The sequence below is a fragment of the Citrus clementina genome, unplaced genomic scaffold (genome assembly GCF_000493195.1).
Source record: "Citrus clementina cultivar Clemenules unplaced genomic scaffold, Citrus_clementina_v1.0 scaffold_1, whole genome shotgun sequence".
NCBI lineage: Eukaryota > Viridiplantae > Streptophyta > Magnoliopsida > Sapindales > Rutaceae > Citrus > Citrus x clementina.
The window spans coordinates 17,756,610-17,781,406 of NW_006263303.1; the positions used below are offsets into that span (position 1 = coordinate 17,756,610).

General features: G+C 40.5%; 5 protein-coding genes across 5 annotated transcripts; 2 read left to right on the forward strand and 3 right to left on the reverse strand.

The window, feature by feature from the left end:
* The first annotated feature begins 621 nt into the window (after positions 1–621).
* On the forward strand, positions 622–5,268 carry LOC112095691 (non-canonical poly(A) RNA polymerase PAPD7-like). Its single transcript, XM_024177795.1, has 8 exons — positions 622–778; positions 1,044–1,156; positions 1,245–1,301; positions 1,484–1,579; positions 4,253–4,303; positions 4,568–4,665; positions 4,774–4,822; positions 5,224–5,268. The coding sequence occupies exons 1-8, from the start codon at positions 622–624 to the stop codon at positions 5,266–5,268; spliced, it is 666 nt and encodes a 221-aa protein (XP_024033563.1).
* A 3,078-nt stretch (positions 5,269–8,346) lies between these two features.
* LOC112095692 lies at positions 8,347–11,963 on the forward strand. The gene is made up of 2 exons (XM_024177796.1): positions 8,347–11,211; positions 11,400–11,963. The coding sequence occupies exons 1-2, from the start codon at positions 8,347–8,349 to the stop codon at positions 11,961–11,963; spliced, it is 3,429 nt and encodes a 1,142-aa protein (XP_024033564.1).
* A 780-nt stretch (positions 11,964–12,743) lies between these two features.
* LOC112095693 lies at positions 12,744–14,860 on the reverse strand. Its single transcript, XM_024177797.1, has 3 exons — positions 14,590–14,860; positions 14,020–14,496; positions 12,744–13,909 (listed from the first exon to the last, which is right to left on the reverse strand). Exons 1-3 carry the CDS (start codon positions 14,858–14,860, stop codon positions 12,744–12,746), a joined length of 1,914 nt encoding a protein of 637 aa, XP_024033565.1.
* Positions 14,861–17,628: 2,768 nt separating this feature from the next.
* On the reverse strand, positions 17,629–19,278 carry LOC112095694 (putative adenylate cyclase regulatory protein). Its single transcript, XM_024177798.1, has 2 exons — positions 18,492–19,278; positions 17,629–18,311 (listed from the first exon to the last, which is right to left on the reverse strand). Exons 1-2 carry the CDS (start codon positions 19,276–19,278, stop codon positions 17,629–17,631), a joined length of 1,470 nt encoding a protein of 489 aa, XP_024033566.1.
* Positions 19,279–21,064: 1,786 nt separating this feature from the next.
* Positions 21,065–23,952, reverse strand: LOC18053847 (disease resistance protein At4g27190). Its single transcript, XM_006451820.2, has 2 exons — positions 21,490–23,952; positions 21,065–21,103 (listed from the first exon to the last, which is right to left on the reverse strand). The coding sequence occupies exons 1-2, from the start codon at positions 23,950–23,952 to the stop codon at positions 21,065–21,067; spliced, it is 2,502 nt and encodes an 833-aa protein (XP_006451883.2).
* Positions 23,953–24,797: the final 845 nt, after the last annotated feature.

Genomic DNA, 24,797 nt, shown 5'->3' on the forward strand with positions numbered 1-24,797 from the left:
CCTATAAAAAGGTAGCCAACGAAGGTAAAAGGGTTAGAATTTTTGCTATTTAGAACTAAAAAAAGAGAACTCTAAAGAACAGAGATTACTGAAAAGCCATAAGATCCGTGGCAAGCGTTCCCGGAACCTTCATATCTAACTTGAGCGTCGGAGGGTTTACGCCGGAAAACCAACCGGCGTGCTCTGACTTGTTTCTGTGGACGCAGGAACACCTGGAGAAGAAAGCGTACGATGAGAGATCCTGATCGAGGTGAGGTTGGTCGAGCAAATATCCTGGTCGTAGGAAGAGTGTAACCAGAATCTCGCATCAACAGTGAGTTTTCCCTGCTACTAGTGCTCCTTGCTCTATTTTCACGAGGAGTTCTATCAGAAGTCGTGTCCTCACCCCCATCCTCGTCATTTGACCCACTAGCTTCGGTAGTTATTCTTCTTGAAGAATCATTCGAGGAAAGAACAAACAAACTTTAGAAAGATCTTCAAGGCATAAAATGGTGATGACTTGTTACATTTACAATTAACAATAAAAGAGCATAAATATTACCCTTTTTATTCCATTAATTATAGAAAAGAATTCTTTTAAATAAGTAATACGGTACATATTCACAGGCTCAACATTAGACGATGACGAAAAATAAAAGGCATTATTATAATGAATTAACGTTTAACTCGAAATTACAATTACTCACAACTACTGGTACAAATAGACCTGTAGAACCTAGTAGCAGATGGTTTAAAGGGAATAGTAGGTTTAAAAGTCCTATGCTTCAGATGCATAAAGGTGATAAATTTGATTTGAATTGCGAGATTAACAGCTTAATTTGTGAATACTTGCAACTGGGTTTACTTGCTTTGTTTGTTTTTGTTTAAATGTTTCAAAATTTGAACTGTTTGGAATTTACAGTTGTTCTTCATTAGTTGAAAATACGTTTATGCAATGAAGGTTAATTTCTTTAATATTTTCAATAAGTTTTTATGAATCTATTGTTGTGTTTTTATAAATATTCTGTATGTTATCATGATTTGTATCTGTTTGTAAATTGCAGAGATAGTGGACTTCTGTGATTTTCTATCTCCAACTTCAGAGGAACGAGAGGTTCGCACCACTGCAGGAGAAGCTGTGCTTGATCTTTTTAAGTATACATGGCCCAAGTGCAAGGTATGATAAGATGCTATCTCTTTCTTTTTGTCTGTGCTTTCTCTGATTTTGTGGTAGGCATGGTTGTCTTACTAATGTTGCTTTATAGCCTAAAGTTTTTGGGACCTTCAGAACTGGGCTTTATCTTCCAACCAGTGACATCGATGTAAGTATGATGATTTTTCTGCATCTCCTCTTTGTGATTTTAGGAACTTTTTTCAGTGATTTATCATTTTCTTCCTCAATTGTAATATGAAACATAAGAATCTATGTTGTCTAGTACTGGCGTTGATCAGTTTAATTAATTATTATCTTAATTAAGGCTTTCGCTGAAAGCTTTGGTTCTAGGTTGTGATTATGGAATCTGGTATCCATAACCCAGCAACTGGTTTGCAAGCTCTTTCTAGGGCATTATTGCAACAGGGCATTGCCAAAAAGATACAGGTGGAATTCCCTTAACAATTACCTTGTTTTGGTTTTTTTATTTATTAATAGAATAATTTTTAATGAATTGATCTATCCTCTTTTTAGGTGATCGCGAAGGCTCGTGTGCCGATTGTTAAATTTTTTGAGAAAAAAAGTGGTGTTTCATTTGATATAAGGTTTATTTCTTACCTTTCGCTCCAGCTGCATCTAAAGCCTACATTGCAAATTTCATGTGTGTGATTTTGCCTTTTGTTGACATCTTAATTTGAGCATGCTGAGGCACTTTATGGATATATGTCGCGTCATAAGAATGGTGTGTCATACCTGGGGTCTTGTTGGAGATTTAAGGTTTGGTGGTCTACAGTTGAACGGTTGAAGTTGGTTTCTGTAATTCAAGTTATGGCAAGAATGTTTTAGTCTGCTCTAAGAAATTGCTGCAAGTGGGACCTATTTTCCATTGCCATGCTTAGTAGGGTTTATTAATAATGAGTGAGAGTGTAGAGATATTTATGTGCATCTCATATAGAGGGATATGTGCGTTATCCACTCATCCTATCATTGTTCCTGCTTGATCAGAACTGTATCTTCTCTGCCTTCCATTCGTCTCTGATCATGTCGGTTATCCCGATGTCAGTCATTTGTGGCTAACCTAAGAAATCGGCTTGTTTGTCTTCATTGATTTTAACTTCTTGTTTAGTCGCGTTGCTTGCTAGTTTTGACTCTTTCTGTATTTTTCATCTTTGAAAGTACTTTTTCCTGTTAAAAGAAAAATAAAGTCATAAAATTTATTTTTTCTGCATTTGTACAGAGATTAACATTATTTTTCCTTGTAACTGTAACCAAAAAGAAGCAAATGATGATAATTAGGAAAGAAAGGGCACTGTTCCATTTTCGACATCTATAAATTATATTGGTTTTTAACTGTTATTGTTACTTAATGGGTTTGTTGGAGACGCGGTTTTGTTGGTGGAGGATTGAACGTAAGCTTACTTCTTAATACATAAATTATACCAGATTAACAATTTAATGTGCACGCAAACAAATACAAATAGTTGATTTTCTAATTTTCTAATTTTATTTTTTATTTTAAATTGATTATTTTAAAAAAATCTATAAGAAACATTTGAGCGAGATGTTGAATACCAGAATCAATCAAGATGTTACCTGTTCAGGCTCCAAAATGTGATATTAGTAACCAACGCTTTTGATGCGTTGTGTTTGTGCCGTCACCTTTTCCTTTTTCTTCTCTTCCTTAGTTTCTGGGTGTTTCTGATTACATTTAGCTATGCATGATAGTACAGAAAAATCATTTTAGTGAGTCACATGTGTGTTGATTTAATAGATTTATTGCACATTATCATCAGCTATGAACTCCATTTTGTTGTCGGGAATATTCATCAATTTTCTTCCACTTTGATGACAGTTTTGATGCACAAAATGGACCAAAAGCAGCTGAGTTTATTAAGGTTTGTTCCTCACCTATCTTTTTACAAGACCTGATAGTGGTTGCAATTCTTTAATAAATTTCAGATGAGAAAATTTTTTGCAACTTTGAATATTACTTGTGCATTACTCATTGGGTTTTGAACATCTCTCGGATAAGGCTTAGCATGCTATAACCATTAGTTGTATTAGGTTCTACAGTTTACTTGCTCTCATAAATGCATGTTGATGTGGAAAAAAGATGAGAAATGTGTGGAAATCATTGGTAGAATGTGAAATTTTTGTTGGAAATTGTGAATCTCACTGTGGCATTTTATATGTTTGCACGGAATTGATTATCTTGAAGTTATTAAAGGAGAAAGAAGATATACTTGTATAATCTTGTGAATTTTTAACTTATTAGCCTCCTTTGTTATCACTGAGTACCAAGATATTTTTGGACTTGTTTGGTGAGTTTGCTTGGTGTCTCCATCATCCTACTTCTTGGGCCATTTTTGGGATCTTGTCATCAGTTTTGTATTGCTGGTCTCTTTTTTTTTATTGTAGTTGTGCATCACCTGATTGTAGTTCTGCTTCACCTAATAATTTGGTATAAAGATTATGCATTATTAGTAAATTGAAATGAAGTGTAATATGGTTCCTGGCAAACCTTAAAGTTATGTTCACGAACAACTAGGTCCACTGTGTGTCATCAGTTCTGCACTGTAAAGGTCCCAATAGATGGTTTTTATGGTAATTTATGTCATTATGAAGAGCTCCTACGAATCAGAGTATATTAGGTTCGTTCCAGTACCGTTGTGACACAATCAAGCAGCGAGCTCATCAGTGAAAGTGGTGGGCTGGGGTGAAGACTTAAAATAATTTATGCATAACCTTAAAAAAACCCCCTTCTCCCTATATTAAATTTTGAAATAAGTCTTCAAAATCCTTCATTCCCTTAGCCCATATGCCGGGCGCGCCATTTTTTAATAATACCAGTCCTAAATTTCAACAAAGACTATTGTCTCGTGATTTTTTTGTTTCCCTTTTGGCTGGACTAATTTGGCAGTTGATGCAGACAGTGTTCTGTGGTTATTAATCCAGTCTGCTTAAGAGTTCCCAGACCTTAAGAATACATTATATTAATAGCCTTCAATTCTTATAATCGCTACAAGTGAACTATTCATTAATTCACCAGCATTATGCATTATAATGGACATTTTTTTTTCTCAGATAGTTAATGATGTTCCTTATATGGCATATTTGCAGTCTCTCTACGAGTGTCGAGCTTCTCCAGAACATAATTTGGAAATCCTTTTGGTATGTGCTTGGATTAAACTGTTATGTGCATGGATATATTGTTCTTCCAGTAGGTGCAGTGACTTACATTTCTAAGCCAGCTTGATTACACCTCTAGTGAGGTTGGACATGTTCATTGCACATGAAAATGCTAAAAAAGAATGATTTAACATTAAAATAAATGGACTAAGGAATGCTGTTTGTCAGCCATAATTGTTGTAAATTGAGATATATGAACTCTACGTACTAACCTCTCTTTTTTTTTTTAATTTGGTGAAAAAACAGGTGAACTTCTTTGATTTTTATGGACGCAAATTGAAAACCACCGATGTTGGTGTATCCTGCAAAGGGGCAGGCTCCTTCTTTAAGAAGAGTAGCAAAGGGTAAAAAGAATGACAATCATGCCGACTACACTTATTTTTCAGTTAAAAATTATATTTTCTGATTGGTAGGTACTAACTGTCTTTGTTTCGCGGGTTCTCTTCTTTTAGGTTTACAAACAAGGGGCAACCATTTCTCATCGCCATTGAGGATCCACAGGTTTACTTTTAATTTTAGATATTTATTTGTTATTTATTGTTTGTAGGACAGCTTGAGAAACAATAGGAGGAATGGAGGATGTTTTATGAAATCAAAATATTTGCTTTTCTGATGTTTTCATTTTACTTTAAGTGCTTAGTTGGATATGTTCCCAAAAGAAATTGTGGTTGGTTTTTGATGAAGCTCGTAGTGAATTCTCAAACAGGGATCTTGTTATCCTTGGCACATCACCTCCTCATTTTACAATTTATTAACAGACTAAAGAGTATATGTAGTATTTTGTGAGTCACTTGTTTGATTTGTCAATAGCACATGAAATTATTAATGGAGTTCTACCAGTGAACATTGGCTCTTGCATTCTTCTGTTATTGATTAGTATTGCTATCTTTATGACAAAATAGGCTCCAGATAATGACATTGGGAAGAACTCCTTTAATTATTTCTAGGTTTGTGGAATAATTTGTGTCTAAATTCTTTTTGTTTTCTTGGCTATTGATGCAGTGTGCATGATCAATCATGTTTCTTCTCTTTTGCAGATTAAATCAGCTTTTGCAATGGCATTTACAACCTTGACAAATCCAAAGACCATCTTGAGCCTAGGGCCAAACAGAAGCATTCTTGGTACAATAATTAGGCCAGACCTAGTCTTGCTGGAGCGCAAAGGAGGATCTAATGGTGAGATAACTTTTAACAGCTTACTTCCTGGAGCAGGGGAGCCATTACAAATGTTGAGTACATAAAAGCACCAGGTCGGCCATGCTACTATTTCCGCCCCAGCACGGATCGCTTTAGCCAAGTGATGCGAGCAGAACACGGGAGCAAACATGAGCTGACCAGAGATGAGAACAACCAGGAAAACATACCGACCATAGGTATATACCGAGCCGATACTCATCCCCAAGAAAGCGAGAACACGATCCCACAGAATCGCGGTAGTTGCGCTTTTCCCAGAACCGTTGAAGGGCACGCGAGACCCACGTTTGCCCACAATGTAACAGTTAGAGCCCCATGAGGGGCTGCCACCACCCGAAAAAGGAGGGATACAGGGTAAACGGAAAACGGGAGACAGAGAGCGGCTATAAAAGAGAAAGAAATCGATGAAGAAAGGATAGAAAAACTGAGAGGGAAAACGCTGCCAAATTGCAACCAGGCCATTTCCTTACAAATTTCTAACAAACTTCTTGAATCCAAATTACATTGTTTTCCCGTAAACACCTTGTGCTAATTTAGGCATCGGAGGGTTTACGCCGGCAAAACCACCAGCGTCTCTAACCCATTTTTGTGAACGCAGGTCTAGTGAGAGAAATGAGGGTGATTCCAGCCTTAGTGGTTCGAACAAACATTTGATAATATAAACGTTGGTGAAAGAATCTGGTCGGTCCAAGGGCGAGCAGATTTCAGCATCAACATTTTAGCGCCGTCTGTGGGGAGCTGGATAAAAAGCTACCACCGAATCAGTAATTACTGGAGAAACAGCGAACGATTAGATATGGATGTGCCGAGAAAGGATGCTTTGAGGGAGGATAACGAAACTGTGGAGAGGATGAGGCAAGACCGATTGGAGCGGATGGAGAAACAAATGGAGACTCTCGCGACCATACTGTATGAGCTGAGGGATGAGCGGAGAAAGAATTGTGAAACCCCCGTGGGGAGAGATGATGTTGGAGCAGAACCCAGCTTCCGGAGGCGTAGAGTTGAGGAAATCCCTCCGCCGGTAGACCAACTTAATGGGGTGCATCCCCACAGAAGCACTAGTCGGGCTTCAGGAGAACGAATAGATGAAGGGAGGGACCAACCTCGCCTCGGACGGGTACCGAAGATTGATGGCCGAGGGGCCAGTATTGATGAAGGAGAGCTCAGACAGCGGTTGCAAAACACCGAGCAGGAACGAGCTCAGATAGCTACGCGTGATCTTGACCGTGCCATAGAATTGTAGGAAGAAGTGCGCAGATTAGCGCAAGTGATAGAGGAGATACAGGGCAAGAGAAAGCCCCCGAGCTGGAGGATAATGCTGGATGAAGAATCTCAACTATCAGCTGTGATCATGGGTACCATAATCCCAAGAGATTTCCGCTTCCCCGACCTCAAATACTCCGGGCGAAGTGATCCACTGGTGCATATTGAACGTTTCAACGACGTGACGGGTGTTCAAGGGTTAACACCAGCCCAGAGATGTAGGGTGTTACCATTGACACTGGAAGGACGAGCCCGAGAATGGTACCGCAAGCTGTCACGAGGAAGTATCAGAGGGTACGAGCAGATGTGCCAAGAGTTGGCTGAACAGTTCCGAGGAGCAGTGGCCCTAGAGGATGATATGATGGAGCTAATGGGAATGAAGCAGGGGGAACAAGAATCCCTTCGGAATTTTGTAAAACGATACCACCGAGCCGTGCTTGATTTGGGGGCCTTCAATCACCCGCAGGCGTTGAGGGATTAAAGGAGGGAGTGAGGATAGGCCGGCTATGGTATAACCTGAGAAGTCCCTTGGTACAGAATTACTCAGCGGGGTATGAGCAGGCAAAGAGAGACATTGAAATCGAAGAGGAAAAGTCGGCGAGGATAAAAAGTGAACAGCTGGAGGAGCTGAGAAGAAAGGAAAGGAGAACCCCGAGTGGGAGCGGATCGGGAAAGCGAGCTGGGGAATCCTCAGCTATGGGCGGAATATCAGCTCGGTCCCGTCCTTACCCTGTAGCTTTGAGACCACAACAGTTCCAACACAGCCGAGCCCAACGTCCGCGCACTTCATTCCCGGAGCGGCAACGAGAATTCAGGTAGATGGCTGCCCGCCCTTATCACAACGCTCCCAGAGCGTTACATGCAAGTGGTTCCAGGGCAAGAAGACCAGACCAGCTAGCGACTATACCAGCCCGAGATGACATTCAGGATAGCCGAGCAGTTCAACTGGTAGACCAAAGCTTGGCATATAGACAGTACACTCCATTGAAGATCTCCATGGAGGAATTGTATGAGAGGATCGAAGGACGAGGCCTGCTGTACCCTCCAGCCCCTATAACAAAACCGGCTCACCGACGGGATAAGAACAGATTCTGCAAGTTCCACGACACTCATGGTCACACAATCGACCAATGTCGTGACCTGAAGATTCAGGTGAAGGACTTAGTACGGAACCGGTACTTGGATGAGTATGTACAGGGGGTGTCCCCGATCATCGAATCACAGTATACACGGGATGAAGAAGTTCAGAGGGGTCTGGGAGGTGAACAGCCGACCATCCATGTGATAGCTAGGGGGCCAACATTGGCTGGAGATTCGAACAGAGCACGGAAGAACTATGGGAGATACGCCATGATTGGAAAAGAGGTGCTTCTAAATTTGCCAGCGGCCAAGAAGGCGAAGGTACGGCAAGTTCCCATTATGTGGACGGAGGATGACGAGGAGGGTATTTTGTATCCTCATGAGGATGCACTGGTGATTAAAGCATGGTGGCTAGCACAGAATTGCAGCGAATACTGGTGGACACGGGCAGTTCAGTTGACATTCTATTTAAGTCAGCCCTAGATGATATGGGGATTTTAGATTTAAAGCTGGAGCGGACGAATACATCCTTAAAAGGATTTGGAGGGGGACGATTAACTCCCTTGGGGATCATTGAACTCCCGATTACTATGGGGACAAAGTCGTTTGAAAGAACGGTGATGTTGGACTTCGTCGTGGTAGAGGAAAGAAGCCCTTATCAGATGATATTGGGGAGACCGTTCATGAGGATAAGCCAATGCGTTGTATCAACGCATTATTTGGCGCTAAAGTACAAAGTAAATGGAGTGGTAGGCGTTGTAAAAGGCGACCAGAGGATGGCAAGGAGCTGTTATGCTACAGCAGCCAAGGAGACATTACAGGTTACTTCTCTGGATAATCGAGGAGATTCTAAAAAGGGTCGCCAAGAACCTGTTGAAAAGCTAGAAGAGATTGTTATAAGCAGAAGTGACCCGAGCAGAGTGGTTAAGATCGGATCAGGACTGGTCGGGACAGTAAAAGACGAGCTGGTAAAGTGCCTACAATCCCATGTAGATATATTCGCCTGGTTTCACGGGGACATGCCAGGAATTGATCGCAGGGTAGCTTGCCACAAGTTGGCAATCAAGAAGGGGGCAAGGCCGGTGAGACAGAAGAGGAGATGCTTTAACCAGGAAAGGTACGAGGCCATAAACACCGAGGTGGAGAAGCTGTTGAAAGCAGGATTTATAAGGGAGGCCAAGTACCCGGATTGGATTTCCAATGTAGTACTGGTGAAGAAGGCCAACGGGAAGTGGAGAATGTGTGTGGACTTCACAGATCTTAATAAGGCGTGCCCGAAAGACAGTTTTCCTCTGCCAAAGATAGACCAATTGGTGGATTCGACAGCAGGTCACAGTCTGCTCAGCTTCATGGATGCTTTTTCGGGATACAACCAGATACCCATGGACGAGCAGGATGAGAAAAACACCACCTTTATAACTAATATGGATTTGTTTTGTTACAGGGTGATGCCCTTTGGCCTGAAAAATGCAGGAGCTATCTATCAAAGGTTAGTGAACAAAGTTTTCAAACCATTGATCGGGCATACTATGGAGGTATATGTAGACGATATAATCACAAAGTCCAAAGAACCGAGGGATCACGTGAAACACTTGGAAGAAACCTTTGAATTGTTGAGGAAGTATGAAATGAGGCTAAACCCGGAGAAGTGTGCATTTGGGGTTAGCTCGGGCAAATTTTTAGGATTCCTGGTAAGCCACCGAGGGATCGAGGCCAACCCGGAAAAAATACGGGCGGTGACCGAAATGAGATCCCCACGAACAGTTAAGGAGGTGCAGAGCCTTATAGAGAAGTTGGCAGCATTAAACCGATTCATCTCGCGGGCCACAGATAAATGCCACCCTTTCTTCCAAACCATAAAGAAAGGGAAAAAAATAGAGTGGACATCAGAATGCGAGGAAGCGTTTGGGCAGCTGAAGGAATACCTGACCCGGGCCCCATTACTATCGACTCCGAGAGAGGGTGACCAGCTACTGCTGTACTTAGCAATCTCTAAATGGGCTACCAGCTCGGTATTAGTCAGGGAAGAAGAAGGAAAGCAACACCCAATATACTACACGAGCAAGGCCCTAGTAGATGCGGAAACCAGATACCCATTGATGGAGAAGTGGGCGCTGGCTCTAATAACGGCAGCACGAAAACTCCGACCATATTTTCAGGCCCATCAGGTTATTGTGATGACCGACCAGCCCCTTCGGCAAACACTTCAAAAACCATATGCATCGGGTCGATTAGTAAAATGGTCCGTAGAGTTAAGTGAATTTGACCTCTCCTATATGCCCCGAGGAGCAATCAAAGCCCAAGCTCTGGCAGAATTTATGATTGACCGAGCTGATACAGGAGACGAAATTCGGGAGGAGCAACCAACAGAGCAGGAGAAGCCAGAGGGGGTGTGGTTGGTAATGGTTGACGGATCATGTAGTGAGCAAGGATTCGGAGCAGGAGTTGTAATACGGAGCCCAGATGGAACCGAAATAACGTATGCAGTGAAGTTTGAATTTCAGCTCACAAACAACCAAGCTGAATATGAGGCCTTTATCACCGGGCTCGGACTTGCACACGCTCTAAAAGCAGAGAGGGTAGAAATTCGAGCAGATTCCCAACTGGTGTGTAATCAGCTCAATGATCAGTTCCAAGCAAGGGGAGAGAATATGGGTCTTTATTTGAAGAAGGCGAAGCAGATGGTTGGGCTTTTCCAAGCGGTGGAGGTAAAGCAGATATCCCGGAATGAGAATTACCGAGCAGATATGTTGGCTAGGATGGCTGCCATTGCAGATCCAAAATTACCTAAGTCGGTTCTACTAGAGGTGAGGACCTCGCCAAGTATAGAGGAAGAAGCAGAGGTGATGAGAATAAGTACTGGAGAATCCTGGATGGACCCGATTCGCGCATATGTCCGCGATGGAGTTTTACCAGAGGACAAAAGGCAAGCAAGAAAATTAAAATGCCGAGCAGCGAGGTATATGCTACTGGATGGAGTGCTGTACCGCCGAGGGTTCACCTTGCCCCTTTTGAGATGTTTGGATGATGAGGAGGCGGATTATGTGCTGAGGGAGATTCATGAGGGAATTTGCGGCAATCACTCGGGAGCAAGAACTTTAGCCTTCAAGGCACTCCGGCAAGGATACTTCTGGCCAACCATGCACCAGGATGCGAAAAGGATGGCAAAGAATTGTAAAACATGCCAAAGCTTCTCCGAGGTTCCTACACAACCCCCGGAAAAGCTGACGGCTATGACATCCCTGTGGCCTTTCGCTCAATGGGGAATCGACTTGATTGGTCCGTTGCCTAAGGGACGAGGAGCGGCGACACATACAATTGTGGCAATAGACTACTTCACCAAGTGGGTGGAAGTGGGAGTCCTCAGCCAAATAACAGAGAGAAAGACAACATATTTTATTTGGAAAAATATCATCTGCAGATATGGGATCCCCTACGCCATCATCACAGACAATGGGAGGCAATTTGACAATAGCAACTTCAGAGAATTTTGCCGAAACTTGGGAGTGGACCTGAAGTTCTGCACCCCGCACACCTCCAGGCAAACGGACAAGTGGAAGCAGCCAATAAGGTGATAAAGAAGCTCCTGAAGACTAGATTGGGAGAGAAGAATGGAGCTTGGGTTGACGAGCTACCAGGAGTATTGTGGGCCTACAGGACAACTCACAAAACTGCCACAGGGGAAACCCCGTTCGCTTTAGTTTTTGGTCAAGAGGCGGTAGTCCCAGCAGAAGTGGGAGTGGGGACACATCGGACGGAATATTTTACTGAGGAGCAAAATGACGAGCAGATCTGCTTAAGTCTGGACCTGCTGGAGGAAAAAATGGAAGGTGCATCGCAGAAAGTGGCCCAGTGTCAACAAAGGGTCATGCGCTATTACAACAAGAACGTACACGTGAGGCAGTTCCGAGCAGGAGATTGGGTACTTAGGAAGGTGAACCAAAACACCAGGGATCCTAACCATGGCGCTCTTGGCCCAAAGTGGGAAGGCCCATACCGAGTGATACGAGCTACTGGACCAGGAGCATATAAATTAGCGTACCAAGACAGACGAGACGTGAAGAGGTCATGGAACACCGAACACCTGAAGAAGTATTTCCAGTAAGCAAAATGCTCTATTAAATCCTCACTCTGGCAAGTTATTTCTGTTACAATGCCTGATGGCCTGTTGCACATGCATATATTCTGTATTTTTGTAATACATTCAAATTTCAATAAAGATGAATTCAGCATGAAATCCCCTGCTAGCGAGCCTAATAAGAAATTTTTTACTAAGGCAACAAAGTGCCTGTTTCTGCTCGGTCAACGAAAGACCAACAGCTAAAACTTCAAAAATTTTACTAAGGCAAGTAAGTGCCTGCTTCTGCTCGGTCAACGAAAGACCAGCAGCTAAATTCTGAAAAATTTTACTAAGGCAAGTAAGTGCCTGCTTCTGCTCGGTCAACGAAAGACCAGCAGCTAAATTCTAAAAAATTTTACTAAGGCAAGTAAGTGTCTGCTTCTGCTCGGTCAACCAAAGACCAGCAGCTAATTTCTCAAAATTTTACTAAGGCAAGTAAATGCCTGCTTCGGCTCGGTCAAGGAAAGGCCAACAGCAAACTCTACGAATGTTTCTCCAAGGGAAGCAAATGCCTGCTCCTACTCGGTCATCAATAAACCAGTAGATAATTTTACAAAAATGGTGATCAGGCAAATAAATGCCTATTCCTGCTCGGTCCACCAAAGAACCAGCAGGCAAAATTAGATAAATTGTCAAGTTAATTTGCAAAAAATAATCCATGAGCAAACACCAGACAAGAGAGCCAATGGAAAGCAGCTAGAAATTTTATAAATGATTAATTGTTTACAAGACTAATGGAACTTTAAAGTCTATACAAAAATAGACCTAAGAATTAGGAAGGTCGACGGCTTCAGCAGGTGAAGGATCAGCTATCTCAGGAGGTGGAAGATCAGCAATACTGGGAGGAGGCGGCACGGACCCTTGTCCCACTTCAAAAGCACGTCCCCCAGCTCCCCCCTCCTGCACCCCATCCAAAGGAGCCTCCGCCTGATCCTGCTCACCCTGCTCCTTATCTCCCTGGCCGACCTCAGCCATATACCTCTCCACTCCAGCCTCCAGTTTGCTCATGTCCAGTTCGGGATATTCTTCCTTGAGCACGGACATAATGCACTTATAGCTGAAAGCAACTCTAGAGTCGTACTCGGCATCCAGCCGATCATCCACGTCAGCGGATTTGCCCTTCGCTTCGGCCAGCTGTTCCTCCAGGGATTTGATTTCCCCCTCAAGGGCGGTCCTCAGAGTATCCCTTTCACTTTGGGCAGCCTGAAGATCAGACTTCAAGTCACCCAACTCGCCCTCAAGCTTGGAGGTAGTGGACTCAGTAATTGCAACTTTCTCCTCCAGCTCCGTAACCTGCTTGTTCAGCTCGGCCAGCTTCTCCTTCGACCGATCAGCAGACTCGACCCGCTTCTTCAAGTCCTGATTTTCAGCTTGGAGTTTCCTTTCATGGCGCGTGACCCTGTTCTTGTAGCAGGAAACTATGGTAGCCAGCTTGAAGGAGACCCTCTGGACAGAACCAGCTAATTCATTGAGATTCATACTCTCAATGTCTTGAACCATTTTCGGTCCCATTGACTTCCCATAATCCCTCTGATACGGGGTCAAGTAATCACCCTGATCACGAGCCGGAAGAGGGGAAGATCGATCCCCGGAGCGAGTGCTGACCTCAGAACTTTTTTCAGCAACTTTCTCCCCACCACTCTTACGAGGTGGGGGAGGGGGCAAAGCAGGAACAAGAGCCTTGGAAGGGCCGACACTGGACTTCTTTGGAGGAGGAGGAGGAGGATTGCTGGAGCTGCTCGAAGTCCGACCACGCTTTCTGGTCATAGCGCTGAGAATCTTGCTATCCATCCCAACAGCTATGTCGACTAAGCCCGAGCCGACCAGATTGGTTGACGACAAGAGGTCTTGACAGGTAGACGCGTTCAATAGAGTCGTTTCCACCTGAAGCAAATGTCGATCCTCAAGCCCCCCGATCAAACCCCACGACTCTGAAATAGCAAAGAAGGTTAAAGAACCCAATAAGTGGCAGTTTGATTAAGAATTTAGGCAAAAAATGAACGACTTGGGGTGACAAAATTCGTGGGAAGGTAAATATCACCACCCAACGAATGAGCTGCCGGACACCAATTTCCCCCAGCAAAGAAGAATTTGTTCTTCCAATTTTTGCACGAGGAGGGGAAGCCGGTGATTGGTTTCCTCTTCGCAGAGCTCGACATGAAATAATACCAGCCTGCTTCCTTCGGGCTACTCCTCAGCTGGTATAGGTGCTTCACTTCAACAAGGGAGGGCTCCTCTAATCCACACCTCTCCCACAACACATACATAGCCGAGAGAACCCTCCACCCGTTGGGATGTAGCTGACCTGGGGCCAGGTGCATACCACCTAGTATCTTAGCAAAATAGCGTTGAAGGGGCAGCCGAGCTCCTAATTTGAAGCTCTCCAGATGCATCGTCACATACCCCCGCGGAGGTCGATTGGGAATGTCACCTTTCCCAGGAACTACCAGGAGAACATCCGCAGGAATGTTGTAAAGGTTCCTCAGCTTGAACAGATCAGTTTGGGTGGTCGCACAAGCTGTGAAGTCAATAGGGTAAGAATCCGCCTCCACCCTATGACCAAGGTGCCTTCTCTAAGGGGGTCTGCTCGGTCCGGAACTACTCCCCTCACCATCACCAACTCCTTCAGGGACCCCAACCCCACCATAGCTGTGGTTCTCACCAGAGCCCGACGCAGGTCCACCTCTATTCCCTACAAGCTCTAGTTCGGGGGAGGGAGAGACAACCAGGGGGCGTGGGTACTCAAGGGTATCCCTGCCATGGGAAGGACCTATACTACTGGAGGGACCTAAGAAATCGGTAGGTATTGGCACATTGAGGCCTGAATCCCCTGATTCTTCATCACCCTCATCAACAATTAACTTTTTTTTCCGGTTTGACATATCGAAATCCCAAAAGAAAAACAAAGAAAACTCGAATATACGGATACAACAGGGGGGCAAAACAAAACCCAATCAACAACAACCAAAGCAGGAGTTAAAGGTTGTACCTGGAATACACTGGCACTGATAATGTTGTTGTGATGAAGGTAAAATCCCGCAAATGGAAGTCCCAGACGCAGAGAGTGTGAACGAAGTTCGTAGGAATTGACTCGTGACAGAAGAATGAATAGAACGAAACAACGAGGATTTAAGTCTAGGGATTTGAAGCGAAAAGGGAAATGAAAGCATTTACGTGAGGGAGATGCCAGCTCACTCACCAAATATCGAGGACAGATAGCCTGTCGTTTCAAATTTCAAATGCGAAGAGTCTGGAAAGGCCACGTCACTAACCGTTACAAGAGGCCAACTTAGATGAAAGCCCAGATAGGCAATGGATACACTCATTCAGGCCCATGTTCAGGTCAGGAACCCCCCAGAAGAAGAATGATGCCTCAGGTCAGTTCCAATAAACAGAAGATCAGATGAGAAGCTCCCCGGGTTGGTAAGATTTGACCATCAGTTTCTACTCTAAACTCATTTCACTCGCCAGACCAGAAACTGGGGGACTAGTGTTAAGTACATAAAAGCACTAGGTCGGCCGTGCTACTATTTCTGCCCCAGCACGGATTGCTTCAGCCAAGTGATGCGAGCAGAACACGGGAGCAAACATGAGCCGACCAGAGATGAGTACAACCAGGAAAACATACCGACCATAGGTATATACCGAGCCGATACTCATCCCCAAGAAAGCGGGAACATGATCCCACAGAATCGCGGTAGTTGCGCTTTTCCCAGAACCGTTGAAGGGCACGCGAGACCCACGTTTGCCCACAATGTAACAGTTAGAGCCCCATGAGGGGCTGCCACCACCCGAAAAAGAGGGATACAGGATAAACGGAAAACGGGAGACAGAGGGCGGCTATAAAAGAGAAAGAAATCGATGAAGAAAGGATAGAAAAACTGAGAGAGGGAAAACGCTGCCAAATTGCAACCAGGCCATTTCCTTACAAATTTGTAACAAACTTCTTGAATCCAAATTACATTATTTTCCCGTAAACACCTTGTGCTAACTTAGGCATCGGAGGGTTTACGCCGGCAAAACCACCGGCGTCTCTGACCCATTTTTGTGAACGCAGGTCTAGTGAGAGAAAGGAGGGTAATTCCAGCCTTAGTGGTTCGAACAAACAGTCGATAATATAAATGTTGGTGAAAGAATCTGGTCGGTCCAAGGGCGAGCAGATTTCAGCATCAACAACAAACACACTTTGGAGATCGGCAGGAGATTATGTGCAATTGGCAGTCAGATTATGAAGAAGAGTCATTTCCCCGTGGAAATGGTAGTGTGCAGTCTTCTGGTAAAAAGAGGAAATCTTTTTCTAAAGAGAAGTCTACCAGTAAGAAGAAGACGGAAGAAACTGGGGAGTCGAAAAGCCGTGAAGAAGGTGGCTAAAAGAAGGAGAAGAGTGGTAAAATGAAACGTTGGAGACAAAACCGAGGTCATGCAAATGGTTTTAGCTGATATATTGGTGGGTGCCCATGGAGTTGTTAATCCCCTTTCAAGCTTGCGCTTTGGCATGTCTACACCATTTTTGTATCAAGTTTGCCACAGTGGTTTTTCTTGATGCATTCGGTCATTTCATCAATCCTTGCAGGAGGAATGGAAATGAAGAATGCCACATAGTTTCAACATTCAAGTGGCAATCGTGCTGCTGTTGGGATGACTGAGTATATATGAATCTGAACTTGAAGGAGCCCAAATAAGTTGGAGAAATTCATATGCGTTCAATCAATTGGGAATTTTGACATTTGAAAAGTAACCACAAGCAGCCAGAGGAGTTTGCAGAGCACAATGTGTCCATCTAATCGATAGTTTTGATGTATTATTTCATGTGTTGCTCAACCGATTGTTTTGGCTTATATTCATGTATGTTCATTCATTCCCTTATTGGTGTATTGAAAGAATTAATAAAACAATCATTTTTTCTTCCCATAATACATGTGCTTTGCAACAGGTAATGGGGAGTTTTATTACTGTTCATTTGTTCTTCATAAACTGCACAGAAAAGAACCTTCACAGTCGATATTATTCAGGTCAAGTTTTCTATAGCTTTTATATGTACATAGGCTTTGAGATTAACAATCCGTGTCTTCAAAGTTTACGACATTTAATGTTTAAAGAACCTAAGAATTGTCTTCATGAATACAGTACGGATACTTAACATGCAATTAAGAGCACAGAATGAAAAAGAAGAAAAGCCTCAATCGATATATACACGGCAAGGCAACACATGCTGAAGAGTGGACTGGAGACTCATAAGCATAATACCTGCTCCTTTTCCTTTTATTCATTTGATAATGACGGGTCAGAATTTCTATGCTACATCTTCTATCATTCTGGGTTATCTGGAGGTCAATTGTCGTATCTGATCAGTTGACGAGCAATCAATCTCCATGGCAAAGTTTGTTTCATCACCAATTGGTCGTGCCTGCACAACCAACAGTATCAATGGCAAGCTATCATCAACCAAAGGTTGTTTCATATTTGTTCAACTCGATCCATAACTGGGCAAGCAAATTAAGCATGGTTTTACAACCAATCTGTGCAGTGTATGATCATAACCAACAAGATAACATGTACACGGACACGAGGAAAGAAAATTATTGAGTGGTAAAGTTACGATATTTATAATTATATCTAAATATAATTATACCAAACCTCGTGAAGATATTTAAAAAAAAAGTAATGTGAGTACCTCTGATTTGACATGCACTGATCCATTTTGGTCAACTGAAAATCTTGCTGCAATTCTTGGGCCAATTGTCACCCTCAAATGGGTTAATGATGGAAGTATCAAGTGACAACCCACTGGGCACAAGTGAACGAGTTTTGGTAAATTTCGAAGATTCAATCGCTGGACACCAGGTAGCACAATTTCTTTGCACTCTTCGACAGCATTATCTCCAACAAAGATTTGCTCCAACTTTTCACAACCTGCAATATCTAATTCTTTCAGCTGCTGAAGATTTCGAGCTACATTGACATGAAACAGACTTTTCAAATTGTCGCATCCGAAGACATATATCTCTAAGAGATTTGAGAAGCACGCCGCTTGCTGATGCTGTTCCTCTTCTTCATCATCTTGAAAGATGATTTGCTCCAACTTTTCACAAAATGAAATACGTAATTTTTTCAGCTGTTGAAGATTTCGAGCTACATTGACATGAAAAAAACTTTTCAAATTGTCGCAATCGGAGATAGATATCTCTAAGAGATTTGAGAAGCACGCAGCTTGCTGATGCTGTTCCTCTTCTTCATCATCTTGAAAGATGATTTGCTCCAACTTTTCACAATATGCAATATATAATTTTTTCAGCTGCTGAAGATCTCGAGCTACATTGACATGAAACAGACCTTTCAAATTTCCGCATCCGAAGATAGTTATCTCTAAGAGATTTGAGAAGCACGCCGCTTGCTGATGCTGTTCCTCTTCTTCATCATCTTGAAAGATGATTTGCTCCAACTTTCCACAACTTTCAATATATAATTTTTTCAGCTGCTGAAGATCTCGAGCTACATTGACATGAAACAGACTTTTCAAATTGTGGCAAAAGTAGATAGTTATCTCTAAGAGATTTGAGAAGCACGCCGCTTGCTGATGCTGTTTCTCTTCTTCATCATCTTGAAAGATGATTTGCTCCAACTTTCCACAACTTTCAATATGTAATTTTTTCAGCTGCTGAAGATCTCGAGCTACATTGACATGAAACAGACTTTTCAAATTTTCGCATCCGAAGATAGTTATCTCTAAGAGATTTGAGAAGCACGCCGCTTGCTGATGCTGTTCCTCTTCTTCATCATCTTGAATGATGATTTGCTCCAACTTTTCACAACGATAAATAGATAATTTTTTCAGCTGCTGAAGATCTCGAGCTACATTGACATGAAACAGACCTTTCAAATTATCGCATCCGAAGATAGTTATCTCTAAGAGATTTGAGAAGCACACCGCTTGCCAATGCTGTTCCTCTTCTTCATCATCTTGAACGATGATTTGCTCCAGTGCCGAGCAAGAGCTAATACTTACAACTTTCAATTTCGACAGATGTCGAGCAAGAGTCGTTGAGAAGATACGTCTAAGTTTAGGGCAATTCTTCACTGATAGAATGGATAGATTTTGCAGGTTTATGAATTGCGAGGGACCTTTCCATATACATTCTAGTTCGGGTAAAGCAGAGAACCTAAGAGTCTTTAAACTTGGGAATGATAAGAAATGTTCTCCTTCTCCTCCATCAAATTCAAAACCCTCAGGTTGAAATACCACTTGTGTTAAACAACCTGCAATTTCTAGAAGCTTCAAATTTTTTAAGCCATGCCGCATCCGAGCAATATTATTTACCTTCAGAAACTTCGAATCCTGGGAAGACAAATCAATCCATGAAATTAAAATCTGTTGTGTTGAAATTGAGATATGAGACAACTACGCCAGGAAAAAAAGAAAAAAACAATAAATAAAACAAAGGATGAAGGGACCTCAAATTGGTTTTCGCTCTTAAAAGCTATTGCTATTTGTAAAACAGGCTTGGTTTCATTTGGTTATTAATAATTTTTCCGTTTTGCAAAAGTAAGTTAGTGGTTATTAATAACTTATAACCTTATTCTCTATTCTTCTCTGAAAAATTGCTAGATTAATAAATTTTGGAACAATAATTCAACTTAATCTTAATTAGCCCATGACTAGTTTAAAAAAAAAAAGGCTAATGAATAAAACATAGAAATTATCTCCATGACCATGAACCTATATATAAAATTATCAATGTTATAAAAAAAATTATTGTGCATTTTATAAAATTAAGATGATATGTTAATATATAAAATTTACAAATTATATAATATATAAAATTTACATTATAAAATTGAATTCGTTTTGTGCTTTTTATAAAATTAAAATGATATGTAAAAGTTAAAGAGCGATATTATCATTTAGAGAAAAAGATACCTATACCCTCAAGATTTGGAGAAATGACATGTAAACCTTTAAGTTTTCAATAAGGGTCAACAAGATTCCTTTCTAACTATATTACCCTTTCTCTTTATTAACTCATAAAGATTTACTCCAATGCTTTATAATAAATATAAATATAATATTAAAATAAATATAACAATATATACATTTTAAAACACTTTCAATATTTAAAAAAATATTTTAATACTTTACAATCTTATTTATTTTAAACTAGATTTTATAATAAATAGAAACATAATATTAAAATAAATACACAAAATTAATTTATTTTCAATATCATATAAAATAATTTAAATATTATCAATACATGAGATATATTTTATTAATTGTAAAATCTATTTAACTTAAAGATTTTATTTAAAATTTTATAATAAATACAAATATATAATTAAAATAAATATAATAACTTACATTTTTAAAATTATTTTATATATTAAAAATTATTCCAATATTGTTAGTCTAGTAGACTAATTAAACATTTAAATTATATTTGTATTTATTTAAAAAATTTAAAATTAGTTCGTTCAGTTAATATATACACCGATATTATACTCAAAAGGGAGTCTTTGTGTCTTTTATTAAAAATTTAAAGGTTTACGTAATCATTTCCTTAAACCTTAAGGGTGTAGGTCTCCTTTTCTTTATCATTTATTTAAAAGGTTTGACATATAAGAAGAGTATATATATTGTTTAAAACATATAAAAAATAAATTTGAAGGTTTACATAATCATTTCCTTAAACCTTAAGGGCGTAGATCTCCTTTTCTTTATCATTTATTTAAAAGGTTTGACATACAAGAAGAGTATATATATAGTTTAAAACATATGAAAAATAAATTAAGTATCGACAACTCAAAGATTTTTATAATTTTAGAATTATTTACTAAGGATATTTATAGGTGTATATGTATATGTATATGTATATGTGTACACACACACACACTTATATATATCTCTAATCATTCTCAGGTTTGAGCACTTTTTTTTTTAATGCAGACATACTGTTAAACCGTGCGGCTTAAGAGAATTAATTTTCAATATATTATAAAGTCATTTGGTTTAATAGCTTAAAATTGACTATATTAAACTCCACAGGTTAAAAGTGTGTCCTCATGAAAAAAGAATACATATATAAGCATTCTCAGGTGTGAGCACTCTCATTTGTTTTAATGCAGACATACTGTTAAATCGTACAACTTAATAGAATTAATTTTCAATACACTATAAAGCTGTGTGATTTAATAACTTTAAACACCAATTATATTAAACTCTATATCTTAAAAGTGCGTTCACATAAAAAAAGAACGAGGGCGCCCGCATTTTATATACACACATGCGGTGACGCTATCACTCATTGTAAAGATTTATAGATGTGGGGGTTTAGGCGTCAATTAATACTTGGCATGTCCCCAGGTTATGCTATAAATTTTGACACCAATCGTCATATGTAATAATTTGAGAATAGCCCCCAATTTATCAATTTGAATGGTAAAACGTTACAAACTTTTTATTCTGAAAGAATGAAAACAATAAATTTTAAATAAATTAGAAATTGTGAAAACATACCTTGCCTGGTGCTTCAAAAACAGTGAAAGACGGACTCGTGTTGCGACACTCTTGTATCGTCAACTCCTGTAGAGACGGCCACGTTGAATAATAACTTCCTTCATAGAAGCCCATGAAATTTGGAAGTACACTAAGAGCTAATTTTGTGAGCTTAGGAAGCACGATATGGCTTCCCTCCCGAACAGGCATATTGTTATCTGCGACAACAATGTGCTTCATCAAGCTGCAGTTCCCAACAGAGAGTATCTCAAGTTGCATCAGGCTTCGAGCAAGGGACACTGTGAATAGACACGTCAACGCATTGCAATCACTCACCTCTAGAGTTTGTAGAGTATGACAGACTTCTTTGAATGCATTAAATGAGGTTAATCGAGAGCCTCGGATTTCTATGTGTCCTTGTGAACCTGTTTCGCTAAAATGCGAGGGAAAATATGGAGAATCATCCATGCCATAGTCACTAGGCAACACACTGATGTGATACCTTATCAATTTAGGAAAGGTAAAGTCCTTTGGAATGCATTTATCTTCTATTCTCAGTGACAGCATGGTCAAGTGAGATAGTGAATTCAGCTCGTAGAGGCTAGCTTTACTTATCTCTGCACCTGTCCCTTCAACGTTCCAAGTACGGAAGCTATCATCACCAATGTACAATTCTTCTAATTGAGATAAACTCCGTATCAAATTGGCAGGAATTCCTCTCAACCATCTACAGTCACGTAAATCCAGCTGTCTCAGCTCACCAAGCTCCCCTAATTCTTTTGCCAATTCATCAATAAAACAATATCTCAAACTAAGAATCTCAAGCCTGCTCAGTGTCCCGATGGAAGATATGTCTTTTAATCTGCAATCATCTAGGCATAGAGATCGAAGATTTGTCAAGAATTGAAGTGACTTTACCGACATGACACCACGACGTAAATGAACAACTTTTAGGGCTTTCATCTCTACAAAAAATTGATCTGAAACTTCCACTCCACCCATAAATTTACAATCCAATAACAAAGTTTCAAGCTTTGGATATGCCAAACTAACAGGAAGAACTTCTAATTCGTTGGCCATCAACGAGATTCCTGCGTATTGTTCAAGGCCTTTATCTTTTGGCCATTGTTTCAATCCCAAGCCAGCCTTACTAAAGAACTTCTTCTCCTCAGATGCTATCCATACGGCCACATCCCGAACTATGTCATGCATTTTCACAAGTTCTTCATTGCCACCATCTAATAATAAACAAGAAGCCTTGAGGTGATTAATCGTTACACGCAATTGGCTCCTTGCTTCTTCAATTGTGTTGGCATCTTCGAACAAACCTAGCCCCTTTCCATATATGACCAAATTCCCCAAAGGAATTTCATAATCTTCAGGGTATAGTGAACACAACAAAAATAATAATTTTGTTTTCTCATCCTTCAAATAATCGTAGCTCAATTTAAGAAGAGCATAGATGTCAGCATCCACATCCTCTACATTCACAAATTTCGAATTTTTCATTGTTTTCAACACTACATTCCATTCATCAATAGCCTTTCCTTTCAGAGCACTTCCTATAGTCACAATTGCTAAAGGCAGACCCTTGCATTCTCTAGCTACTTCTTTTGCCAAGTCATTTAACGTCGGCAATTCATCACCTATACATGCATTTCTTTTAAACAAATCCAAACCTTCTTCTTCCACCAGAGCATTCAATGGAATTTGCGACTCACACCCCATGGAATGACATACTTGTTTCCGGCGGGTAGTTACAAGAATTTTACAACCATCACCAAAGGGAACTCCGATCTTTTCCAGCACGAGTTTTTCCCAAACATCATCCAATATAATGAGGATCTGTTTCTTACCTTTCAATCTCTTCATCAATCGTCCTGCTCTTCCAGCGTCACTCTCCTCGTCTAATTTCAAGCCTAATGAGTCTGCCATCTGACCTTGTATATTTCTGACATTTGGATTCTGAGATACAGCAGCAAACACAACCTCTTCAAAAATATCCAATTCCAGCACTTTCTTAGCTACTTCTTTCGCCATGGTTGTCTTACCGACACCTCCCATGCCGTAAAGCCCAACCATGTTGATCTTATCATCTTTCATCGCTTCAATAATCTTAGCAAAAGTAGATTTTGTAGACTCGAATTGTACAAAATCTGTCGATGAAAAGAATTCAATGCCTGGTGGAATGTGCCCCACTCTGTCGAACTTGCCTCTGTTTACTAGATTCAACAATTTGCCTGTCATTTTTTCTGCTTTTCTACTCAATCGATATCGCCAAGCCAAATTAGGACACAACCCACTGAGACATGTCCTATTTGCTTGTATTTCTTCTTCTACCTTTTGAACGGCCGTTATGATGTCGCGCACTTCGTCAAGCCACTTTTGTACATCTTTCTCGATATCTTCAGCATTTCTTTCGGCTATTGTAACTTCTAGCTGCACACGATCTAATGCCAATCTCAAATTTTTATCCTCGTTCATTAAACTTTCAACGTTGCTTTTGAAACGAAATAAGTAACCGACTTGGTGTATGGTTGCTTCCACCAAGTATTCTCCAATTTTGGATAAAGCACCATTCGAAATTTCCGTTGCCATTTCAAGCCTAGTTAATATTAAAAGTTCATTAGGATAAATGCAACCCAAGCAAGTTAATTATAAAAATTATAGGATTTGAGAATGTTGGAAACTTTGAATTATACCTTGTTTCAGTAGATGCACAAGTGGAAAATTGCAACCTGTGGTGTGGATAATAATTAAAGCAAATGCCACACCCACAGCCTATATTAAGAGTTCATTAGAATTTATATGAAGTCAGAAAAGTGACATAGATTGAAGAAAAAGAGAAAAGTTTCGGCATACTTTTTTTTTCCCCTTCCTTTTGTAAGTGAAAGACTACGAAATGACGATCTTGAATTAATATTTTAGGAACAAAAACACACTGACCGCCTATCTGCCATTAAAAATGAAGTAGAATGTAAATGATGCAAGAAAAGCAGCAAAGAAGAGAAAAAGATAAGCTAAATTACATACACAATGCATATTATCAAGCTTTCATGATGTTCCAAAATGGCATGTGAATGGAGCAGATTCATAAGTGTTCTTACATTTCGGAAAGAACTACCATGGATTCAGCTCCAGTTGCAATAGTTAAAGCATAAACCAGTTTATTTTGTTTCTATTCAATGTTTTTTTTTAAAGTATATATGTGTATACAAACTTTCATCGATCCGCATCATATTACTCAACACTATTCTTTGTTCTCAAGCTTTTAATTTTCTTCTCCTTGAAATAAATATGTGTATCATTTAACACATCAGATTAAGCTC

Excerpts from the sequence above, each read along its gene's own strand:
- LOC112095693 (XM_024177797.1), bottom strand. The coding sequence starts at position 14,860 with ATGTCAAACCGGAAAAAAAAGTTAATTGTTGATGAGGGTGATGAAGAA. Across the intron at positions 14,497-14,589 it reads CCCTGAAGGAGTTGGTGATG|CTTGTGCGACCACCCAAACT; the intron begins GTGAGGGGAGTA and ends TTGACTTCACAG. Across the intron at positions 13,910-14,019 it reads GGCAGCTCATTCGTTGGGTG|AGTCGTGGGGTTTGATCGGG; the intron begins GTGATATTTACC and ends TTGCTATTTCAG.
- LOC112095694 (XM_024177798.1), bottom strand. The coding sequence starts at position 19,278 with ATGCGGCATGGCTTAAAAAATTTGAAGCTTCTAGAAATTGCAGGTTGT. Across the intron at positions 18,312-18,491 it reads CTTTTGCCACAATTTGAAAA|GTCTGTTTCATGTCAATGTA; the intron begins GTCTGTTTCATG and ends GAAATTTGAAAG.
- LOC112095692 (XM_024177796.1), top strand. The coding sequence starts at position 8,347 with ATGGGGATTTTAGATTTAAAGCTGGAGCGGACGAATACATCCTTAAAA. Across the intron at positions 11,212-11,399 it reads ACTTCACCAAGTGGGTGGAA|GCAAACGGACAAGTGGAAGC; the intron begins GTGGGAGTCCTC and ends GCACACCTCCAG.
- LOC18053847 (XM_006451820.2), bottom strand. The coding sequence starts at position 23,952 with ATGAACGAGGATAAAAATTTGAGATTGGCATTAGATCGTGTGCAGCTA. Across the intron at positions 21,104-21,489 it reads TTTTTGAAGCACCAGGCAAG|TATGTCTGCATTAAAACAAA; the intron begins GTATGTTTTCAC and ends ACGATTTAACAG.
- LOC112095691 (XM_024177795.1), top strand. The coding sequence starts at position 622 with ATGACGAAAAATAAAAGGCATTATTATAATGAATTAACGTTTAACTCG. Across the intron at positions 1,580-4,252 it reads GCATTGCCAAAAAGATACAG|TCTCTCTACGAGTGTCGAGC; the intron begins GTGGAATTCCCT and ends GCATATTTGCAG. Across the intron at positions 4,666-4,773 it reads TTTAAGAAGAGTAGCAAAGG|GTTTACAAACAAGGGGCAAC; the intron begins GTAAAAAGAATG and ends CTCTTCTTTTAG.